The following is an 11246-nucleotide window of genomic DNA, read 5'->3' as shown; positions in this document are numbered from 1 at the left end:
ACTAATATTACTACTTGCAAGATTAGGCTAATTAATCATTAAAATATTCTGAGGTTTTTAAATCATATATTTTGGAAAAAGGGTTTAAAACCCAATACTAATTAGCATGGCTAGCAAACATCTTTCCTTTGTAAAATTTTGCAGGTTATCAAACTAATTCCAAGCTAGTCAACAAGCAGTTTTTATCAGCACATGTGCAATTCCAACCAGATGTGCAATCTAGCGTTATGCTGACTAAACGCACTTTAACTAACCAGCACCTGCACAAATTCAGCGATGTGTCCTGACCAACACTATGCTAGATAGGGCAATGCTAGCTAACAGCATACTAGCTAAATACCACAACATACCCTGGAGAATTTACTTAGCTACACATGCCTATATCTGATATTTGGCTAGCAAGTCGAATACAACCACAATAGTAAAACAAACTGATAACAGCTCATTACCACGCAATCTAATAGTAATGATAACTACAAGCATAGCTACAGTAGCAACAGTCGGCTTTTGTAGCTAGCTACTGTCATACAGGTTATCAAACAAATGACAAGTTAGTCAGCATGTCTGCAAGTTGGCGTCAAGTGTGCTGCTGGCTAGAGCGGTCCTATTTAATAACAGCAAGCTTAGCTACAATTATACTACAGTACATGTAGCAGAATTGCACAAGTAATCCGATTTTTAAACTGATAGTAAAATACTATTTGCCAAACGTAGCCAAATATCTGTTTTTCTTTCTAAATGTAACCAAATGACCATTTTAACATGTAGTTTGTGCGGTGCTAACCAGCAAGCTAGCATGTAAGTGGCTAATGTCCTCGCTATACTTGTGCTGAAAAGTTATCATTATTTTAAAAAATGGCACTTGTTATCTTACCCAATAAATATTTTTACCGTGTAGGTCTATAACATGCTAGTGCTTGTATTGTTTTAAAGGAGATACTCATCTTTAGCCAAGCTACTCACTCCTGCTTGGAAGCTGTTGAATGCAGTAGAGGAGCTGCCAGAGCATGGTCTTGATCAGACCACTTCCTGAAATTACCACTGAGTTCTAAAATAAATTGTGCTAGCACGACAAGGCTAAAGTAAAGAAAAATATGTTTGATTGTAAACATTATACACTTTTGTTTAATAATTGATTGATTACTAGAATTACAAGGAGCAAGTGCTAAACCAAATTAAGTTTGATCTATATCAACACTACACAATGGGATAGGTGATCTGATGCATTCCAAGTGTTTTTTTGTTGTTGTAGTTAATCTCTTTTAACCATTTGTAACATTACACATTACTTTCACTACATTGGCCTCACCAAACACAAATGGTTAATGGCTAGCCATAAAAGCTTAGGCCCAATATTAGTATCGCTAATACATGCATAGAGATAGTATATGTAAATCATTCTCCTACAGTTTACTCAGTTAGCAGACACTCTTATCCAGAGCGACTTACAGTTAGTCTTACTGGAATAAACAATAGGCCTACTTGCTAGGAAAGCAGCTTGGCCTTAGTTACACATGTGTAGACCTTCATACAGTATAAACCTCAGCTAAAACAATATGAACCAATTGCCCGTACAATTGACACAGTTCATGCTATTCACTTCTATTTTACATTTTGTGGTTTAGAACTAAAAGTTGGATGTCAAGAGAACCTGTTGTTGACTAATATATGTAGCAGCAGTTATTTACCTAGCTAGCTTAGCTCCTACCAATCACGACTTGTTGTGTAGCTAGCTAACAACAAAAATATCAGGAATAGTGACATAGCAATGAACAGAAATGAATCATGCTTGTAAAATAATCCGTCTGCATTTATTGCTGTTATATTCTTTAAAATTTGCTGCATTGGTGTCAGAAATGATAAAATTAGATATTGCATGTAACCTAGAAATTAATTTATTGGCTGCAAGGAATATGGGGGAAGTCCCGCCAACAAAGTTGCACCAATCAAATTCCATTTGAAACAAGCCTATCAACAAAATGACAATTGTGACAACTGTTGGCACCCCATAGGGATTCTTACTTATGGAAAAAGGAACTGTATTGTGGCCTTCCATGGCTCCCTTTAATTAGGGTATACAAATAAGGTAACACGCATGGAATATGCATTTTTCATCAATCACAATGTGGAAAGGCAAAAACACAAATTCTAAAAATAAAAAAATGTTTTCCACTACTAAACAATAGGTACACTATTAGGGCAATAATTAAGAAGTTCAAAGCCAGACTCAAACCCACACAACAGTACATGTGCACCGGATGCAGTTGCACAGACCACTGATTTGACTTCTTGGTTCTGATTTAAAAGTTAAATGAACACGGTCTTAGCTGATTTAACTTAATCTTGTAAGTTACATTAATGTACAGATTTGTAGTTATCCTGACTTGACATTTAAAGTCAAGACAACTGTTGTCTTCATTTAGTTCATTTTACTTATTGGATCTAATTTGAAAGTTGAGGGACCACATAGTTCATAGCTGATTCAACTTGATTTTATACGTTAAGACAATGTAACGACTTGTAGTTATTATAACATGTCATGGTTTGTCAACACAACTAGGATCTTGTTTTAGTTTATTTGGCTTACTAGTTCTGATTTTAAAGTTGTCTGAGCTAATTATTTGGTAACTGAACTGATTTTTTATGTTTACAGCTTTTGTTGAGTTGAAGTCTAACTTTACATGATTTGTCAAATCAACACATTTTGCACATTTAGTTGACTTGAATAGATTGACTTAATAGCAAAAAAAAGTGTTAGTGTGGTTCAGATTACTGTTCGACTTGAGAAGGGTGCTCCTCCCTCATCACTTTTGCCAGTGTCCCGCTGCTCCGCATAACCGACTCCGCCCTTTTACTCTTCACAGTGAAAAACAATAACTGTTATTATTAACACCAACACTGGGGGTTATTTTACACCACAGAATGGTGAAATGTTAATAGAGATGGTACACTGAAAGATTAACACTGGCCAATTTACTGTGAAGGTGTCATACTCAATGCCAGAAACTTGTCTGTTTTCCTTTTGCAGCTATTGTCATAAAAATTCCTACATCTGTCAAGGAAATTCAAGACTGAATGTTAAACATCGGTCAGGGAAGCCTAGACAGATTTGATAGTAAAACCAACAAAAATGCTAACTTCTGAAAATACCTTTAGGACAAGAAACAGTTACCCTGGACAAAGCCACAAGTCTATAAACATGATCTTCTCAGGAACTGTCATTCCAGGGTTGTCCTACACGCTTTTGTAAGATTTCCCAAAATATCAGTGTTAAACAGTGTAATGGACTTGTAATTAACAATGCGTTCAATTAAGTTACTCTAAAATATGTGGCTCAGTTGGTAGAGCATGGTGTTTGCAACGCCAGGGGTTGTGGGTTCGATTCCCACAGGGGACCAGTACGGAGAAAAAATGTATGAAATGTATGCATTCACTACTGTAAGTTGCTCTGGATAAGAGCGTCTGCTAAATGACTAAAATATAAATGTAACGATGGCACGGATGTTTATGATTACTTTGCGAAGCACAATAACTTTCTCTTCAAAACAACTTGATCCTGTTCAATAGGATACAGTTTGACACTTTGCCACAATCGCAGGCCACAAATAGTTACAACAACCTGATCCAGTAAGCAATTCATGTTTCTGCTTAAAGCACACATTTCTACCCTCATATAGGAAACTTGACATAGTTCATAAAGCATAATCCAATTAGAGGTTGGACTATAGATGAATGTACTGTTTACTGCATGTCTAAATTCATTCAATTCAAGTGAATTGTTTTTTTTGTTATTTTCAATTCTCATACATTAAATCACTAGAAACCTGTCAATGTATAATATAAGCTTTAGATCAGTCACTTGCATATCCCTTTCCTGGCTCCATGTGTGGAAATGTGTGCTTAGGTCTGCTATCAATGTTTTTAAATGTAATTTCAGACCCAAGCAGTGCTGTGAAGGGACATTATTTCAGGTGCCCAAACAACCTTATTGATTGTAACTGCTGCTGGAATACAATTGCATTCTATAAATAAATGTTACTGCATCATTATTTGTAGGCTAAGCTTGGTGTGTTATGTAAACACTTAAAAGGCAACTTCAAAGAAATGCATTTTATTCACAATGAATTTCAGTTACTAACATTTCCACAAACTCATGAGCTACATTTATTTACAAACAGGTTCATTTAATTCAAAATCAGAATAATATATATTTTTTAAATGTATTTGAAGTTTACATCTTAAAGAAACTGTCCAGTGAACATTTTTAAAAGCTCATATTATTTGGGTATGACCAAACAGAATATGTTGACTTATCCTTTACTTGTAGTCATGATCAATGCATAAATGATAGAAAACCCACTCAGTAAAACCCCCATTTCAAACATGTTTTTGAAACAAACCATTTGTCCTGCTGGCTGTTTAGAAGCAGTAAACTAGCATGCCAACGTTAGCTATCGAGGATAGATTAGCTAAATGGCTAGCCAATGCAGATCCTCCACACAACAACCAGCTCACCATTCACTTCTATTTTACATTTTGTGGTTTAGAACTAAAAGTTGGATGTCAAGAGAACCTGTTGACTAATATATGTAGCAGCAGTTATTTACCTAGCTAGCTTAGCTCCTACCAATCACGACTTGTTGTCTAGCTAGTAGCTAGCTAACAACAAAAATATCAGGAATGGTGACAAAGCAATGAACAGAAATGAATCATGCTTGTAAAATAATCCGTCTGCATTTATTGCTGTTATAGTAAAGTGTAGTAGTTCCATCGTGTGTTTAAAATCCTGAATCCATCCAAAGCCTACTATTTGACTACAGGCAGTAGCCTTCGGTAAAGAATTAAAGTCCAGACTGCAGGTGGAGTTGGTAGCGAATTTCAATATCCAAGTGTATGAGCGTCTCATTGGCTGAGCTGGCAAATCAGCTTTTTTAAAGCGGTATACGTCCAAACTCATCTGTTTATACTAAGGCCAAGCAGGAGCATAGAGAAAAGCAGATTTAACATCCTTCTGTTAAATATATTTTGTAATGGTAAATATTTCATAGAAATCTGGAACAGTGGACAGATACAATATTACAGTACCTTTAAAGTATCTGTATCAAAATACACTTCCAAAGGCACTGTATGAATACAAACAACTCAATGGAAGGTGACAATGCCTTACATGTGTTAAATTCAAGGTATCGTTGACATTTCATCAATGGGCTTTTATGCTTCAATGGGATTTGTAAGCTGTTAGATATTATTTTGGTGTTGCAACAAACCATTTATGACCTTTCCCCAAACCCCACCAGTTCAGTTTGAGATGTGGCAATACCGTTGGCATGTGCAGATTTTGATTAAAGGAACTGGTTAGGCTACATCATATTGGTCCAAGAGAAACAAGACGTTTTGACATGAATGCACGCAGATGTTCTCATCCAAAGGTTCAAGTACTTTACAAGGGGCAGTGCGATAGGTGTGAAGGTATCCAACAAGTGACGTCATGGAACAGCAGTTCAAAGCAATGCAACTTTTAACATAACAATGCGATACATTAAATGGCCTGTGATACAAGAAATCGTTTCCTTGATCCTAAACTAACAATGAGCAGTGTGTTCAATCTTTGACCAGTAAAGTCAACGACATTTTTGTGCATCACTATGAAAAGCAAACATTTACATCAGTTCATACGATGTGAAAATAGCATGGATTGGGAAGATCAATTTAGTTAAACAGTTTCAAATCTCTTGCCAAATCATCATTGGATATGTACATTATTATTCCTTAACCTCCTCATAAAATAAGGTCTCAGGAAGTGATTTGTGTTATTAGTTTCATGTCAGTTGCTTTCAAAGTGTATTTCCCTAACAACTATTAACCAATCTGTTTACTCCAAAAATAAAACTCAGTCCCATTGACTTGCAGGGTTCTGGCTGAACTATAAAACAAAGGTCTCAGGTGAATCTTTTGTCCATTGCTACCTGCAGCCACAGGACTCCACCACCATGTCCTCGTACTGTTTGTAAACCACATTATTGGCTGAGTCAATGTAGAGGATGCTGATTGGGCTGAGGCGAGTGGGCACGCAGCAGGTGGGTGGAGTCGAGTCAGGGTCCATGGAGTTCATGAGCGTCTGGATGATGGCGTGGTTGGTGGGCTCGAGGTGTGAGCGGATGGGGAAGTCGCACACCCCGTCGCAGTGGTAGGCCTCATACTCCAGTGGGGCAATGATCCAATCATCCCAACCCATCTCCTTGAAGTTGACATGTAGCTGCTTCCTGTGGCAACGAGGCTTGGGGTTCTTGGCCAGTTTCTTGCCACGGGTGGTGGGGGCTCGGCGCATACGCCGCTGGGTGAACAGGTACTCATACACAGTCTTGTTGTCGTGGCCCGACCGGGCTTTGATCTCGCTGTAGAACAAGTCCCGTTTCTTGGTGCGTCCGAACACGAGGAAAAAAGCTTTCTCTTTGGTCTGCCTGCCCAGACGACTGAAGCCCATTGCCTTGAGGTCCACCGGGTGGCCTCGTTCCAAGGCCTCCAGCTCGAAACAAAGCTGGACGGTGTTGTGGAAATTCTTGAATAGTTTCCAAATGTCAAACACTTCCCATTTGGGTGTATTGTTGTCCTCGATGGTTCGAGTTTGGAGCAGTGTAGCTTTCTGCTTACCTGCTGCACAGGTGAAAAGCTTCAGGCAGAAAACTCTGCCAGTAGAAAGTGCTTTGCGTGGGTCGGCCAGTCTTTTCCTGAGAATGCGCAGCTCGGCACCCAGTAACCCCTCCTTCTCCAGGGAACTGATGTTGAAGTTATACTTCTGTCTTCTCAGCTGGAGAAGACGGTCATCTGTAAAAGGTGACAGAGTCAAGGGTAAGAATAAAATGTGCTAATGTGGCTTCTCAGGTAACACAGGAGGTAACATTTCTCAGATAACACACACTTTGTTTTTGGTATGGCCATATACAAATGAAAGCCAGGATTTTCATCCAGGAACAGTACGCGTTCGAAAGTACATTAAAACCTGACATTTGCAGACTACAGACCACATTGAAGAATAATCAGACAATTAATGTCGACCTGCAGCTGTTTAGCAGTGGACCTACCATTGCGTAATATGGCATTTGCTAAGAGTGGACCAAACATCACTGGAACAATACAAAAGATAGCCAATTCTCCACCCGTTCTCTATGTCAATGTGGAGTGACCTGTGGGTTTAGGAACCCCACCTGAGATAAAAAATAATAAAAATACGGTGAGCTATAAAAGTATTGGGAGGGTGACGCATCTTTTGTTTTGGCTCTGTGGTCCAGCACTTTGGATTTGAAATGATACAATGACTGAGGTTAAAGTGCAGACTGTCAGCTTTAAGTTGAGGATGTTTTCATCCATATCAGGTGAACCATTTAGAAATGACAGCACTTTTTGTACATAGTCCCCCCATTTTAGGGGACCAAAATTATTGAGACAAATTAATGTGTTAAGGTAGTCAAAAGTTTAGTATTTGGTCCCATATTCCTAGTACGCAATGATTACATCAAGCTTGAGACTACAAACTTGTTGGATGCATTTGCTGTTTGTTTTGGTTGTGTTTCAGAGTATTTTGTGCCCAATAGAAATGTATGGTAAATAATGTATTGTGTGGATGCTGTAGATGCTACCATAATTACGGATAGTCCTGATAGAATCGTGAATAATGATGAGTGAGAAAGTTAGACGCACAAATATTATACCCCAAAGACATGCTAACCTCTCACCTTTACAATAACAGGGGAGGTCAGCGTTTGGGGAGGGTATGATAACGTTCTCACTCATCATTATTCCCAATTTATTCAGGACTGTCTGTAATCATGGTAGCATCCACAGTAATGTAGAAGTGTTTATGAACATTCTGTTATTTACAATAAAGGTGACACCAAAATGATACGACACGTTATTTACCGTTCATTTCTATTGGGCACAAAATGATCTGAAACAACCAAAACAAGCAGAAAATGCATCCAACATGTTTGAATAGTCACAAGCTTGATATGGGACTCAATATAACATGTTTGACTACTTTAATACACATGTGAGTGAATTTGTCCCATAAACGGTTCAACCGATATGAAGGTCACCAACAAGTTGCTGAGGACACGTTATACAAATAAAGTACAAATTAAAAAGTGTTTTAAATGTAAATCTTTAGCAGCTAGAAATGTTCAACCAATGTCGTTTAATCATTTTAAACAGTTTTACACACTAAAAAAAATATTGCATAGAGGCCACCTACTTGAACCCCGAAGGTCTATTTATTTACACTTTAGAGGCTGCAAAACACTGATGGAATGGCTATGCAGATGGCTACTGACAGTGTGACAGAACCATGACCAAGGTAAAAAACGTATTATGTCAAACAGCCAGTAACCTATGTTGGGCCACATTCCACAAGCAAGGGAACCTTTTGACTTAAGCTTCAAGTTTGCTTTGACTTTAGTTTGACTTTACCGCTCTAATAGAGGTTGGTTTGATGAGCAGAGGCATACAGCTCCAATTTATTCTGAGACCTGGTCTCTTGGTGGTTATATTTATAGAGTTAAACTAAATGCTACATTTAAAGATAAGTAAGCATATTCAGAATTTTGCCTCAATCTTCATAATGATTCTATTTTCTTTAGCAGAAATAAACAGCTACTTTATTGGACCATTGATCCATAATGTATACGCCATTGTGACATTGCAAGCAGTAATGCAGATTTTTTTACGTTTTATTATGAGACCATTTTTAAAAAATGACACATTGTTTATGGCATCAAAAGTGTACCTTGTCCTTTATCCACAAAGCTGGTGATGGTGTTGGCCATGCCAGCCTCGTGCAACACGCTGGTGTTCACCTCTCCTGTGGATAGTGACCAATACAGTGACAACATGTAGTCGTGCGGAGTCACCAATGGGTGCTTCGGAAGGTCTGTGTCGCTCAGTTTGCCCGTTGCTTTGGCACTCCTTTGGGCTAACGGAGCGCTGTATTTTTGCACAGCAACGACTCTATGCTGTCCAGTTCGTGCTGATGTTGCAACTCTGGGGAAAGTCTTTCCTTTGCTCTGTCTGGGCGTATCTCCGCCTTTGCGTGTTTGCACGCTCAACGCCATGAAAGCAGGCACAGCAGCTGTGTTGGTAGCATCCCTGTCGGGTACCCAAGAGCGCGCAGACTCCTTGCGTCCCAAATTGATAGCTCCACTAACACTACTCGCCGTTACGCCGTGTGGTGATGACACTGATGTCACAGCTTTTGCTTTGGCTGCCTCGCCCTTTATCAGCGGGGGTCCTGTCCTAATGCGCGTGATCCTCGCAGCGCTCGGAGACTTCCAACCCGCTACGCCGTAGTTTCCTACTGTAGACCTGGCAGTTGAGGTGATTCGCGGGTTGACTCCTTTACCTGCTCCGCCTGCGTGCTCCTTGCCTCGGCTCTCGGTTGCGCGCTGTGCCGTCCCGGTATGGCTCAGTGACACTGGGATAAATTCCAGGTATAAGAGAGTCCAACACCCCAATAAAAGAGGGAGACGTTTCAGGACTTTCATCCTCTGATCTTCCTTTGAATGTTTGCCAGGGAGAAATGCGCACAGGCTTTTCCCGTTTGAAATAAGTAAACATGAACAAGTTTGGAATAGTGAAAATGTGGACTAGAATTTAGTATTCTATGGTAAAATAGACTATGCAAACCGTTACTCCCAGATCCGCTATTCAGTACCATAGTGATGCAAATGTCCTGTTGCTTGTCTTGATTTCCAATATAGCCAACAGTTGTCCAAAAAGGTTTGCATTTAGAGGGGAATACTTGACTTCGTTAAACTCCAACTGTTCTGCTAGATATCTTGTCAGAGACTTGTTTAAATCCCATTTTTTCCAAGAGGGAAGAATGGCGTAATGCTACTGCAGTTTTTTTCTCTCAAAGTTGAACCCCTTCCAGTGAAAATATTTCACACACATAACCCTGCAGGTGCTCTGAAATATCTACAAACCTGAACTCAAGAATTGGAAAAGGAATTCCAACATTAACCAGTTTAATTAGGTGCGCTTGCTGAAAGCAAAGCACAACTCTAGATTTCATACATATGTATTATTAGGTGATGCTTGCTGAAGGAATAACACCAGATTTCTTACATACTCATATTATTAGCTGTGCTTGCTGAAAGCAAAGCACAACTTTACATTTCTTACATACTTCTTATTAGGTGTGCTGGCTGAAGGCACGTCGTACGTAGTCTTATTATTATTCTATTTATTCAGCCTGCTCTAGAGCTTAACCTGTCTAAGCCCTATCGAAACAAAATATATATAAAAGAATTGTATGAAACATTGAATTTGGTATTACTACTATTAGCCAGTAGAAACGCATTGAGTAACAGATTCACTACATGGTAGTAAAAAAAAACGAAAGGAAGTTTATTCTGATGTGTCTGTCCTGTATCTGAGAGATATAAAAACGATCATGAAGCTATTTATTTGTGTACATATATTTATCCTCTTATTTTAGGCACTAAACCATCTTCATATACTTCCATTCATTTTTTTCCAACTGGTACCTGGGACCTTCAGGGGCTACAGACTGTTCTGACACTACAGACAGAAGTTGGCAGAAGAGACTGTACCAAGTCTTGTGTCCTAGAGAAAAACGGACCACATCGTGTTCGCGTGAGTCTCATCTTTCGATAGTGGCCATAATAGGTTGTAGGCCAAACCGTTCGGATGCAACATACGTTTTTGTGAGATTTTCGGGATGTCTCATGGTCTGACAAACACAGATCTAGCTCTACCACCTTTCACCGCAGAGTTCCGCGGGGCATGGAAATTGTATACTAAGGGTTAAACGGTTTAAGCTATTAAAACCAAACAGACTTCCAACTGTTCAGACTGCCCCAACTTAGATGGCTTGAGAAATATTTTTGATAGCGTTTATACAATATTTAAATGAGCTCCTAATGGATTTCAATAGGGAAAAAAGGGCCATAGACTGGAATGATAAAAATATATATAAAATTACACCTACAGTGCATTCAAAGTTTTCAGACCACTTTTGTTACATTACATTATTCTGAAATGGATTCAATAGTTTTTTTCCCCTCGTCAATCTATATACAGTAACCCACAATGACAAAGCGAAAACAGTTTTTTTGAATTTTTTGCAAATTTATAATAAATAAAACAGATACCTTTTTACATAAGTATTCAGACCCTTTGCTATGAGACTCAAAATTGAGCTCAGGTGCATCCTGTTTCCATTGATCATCCTT

The 11246-nt window shown here is 38.9% G+C and overlaps 1 protein-coding gene across 1 annotated transcript; it reads right to left on the bottom strand.

The window, feature by feature from the left end:
* Positions 1-4149: 4149 nt before the first annotated feature.
* LOC106565021 (growth/differentiation factor 5) lies at positions 4150-9799 on the bottom strand. The gene is made up of 2 exons (XM_014131591.2): positions 8780-9799; positions 4150-6825 (listed from the first exon to the last, which is right to left on the bottom strand). The coding sequence occupies exons 1-2, from the start codon at positions 9531-9533 to the stop codon at positions 5963-5965; spliced, it is 1617 nt and encodes a 538-aa protein (XP_013987066.1). The 5' UTR covers positions 9534-9799; the 3' UTR covers positions 4150-5962.
* Positions 9800-11246: the final 1447 nt, after the last annotated feature.

The sequence above is a fragment of the Salmo salar genome, chromosome ssa12, assembly GCF_905237065.1.
Source record: "Salmo salar chromosome ssa12, Ssal_v3.1, whole genome shotgun sequence".
NCBI classification, from domain to species: domain Eukaryota; kingdom Metazoa; phylum Chordata; class Actinopteri; order Salmoniformes; family Salmonidae; genus Salmo; species Salmo salar.
This window is presented reverse-complemented; position numbering and strand designations above follow the sequence as displayed.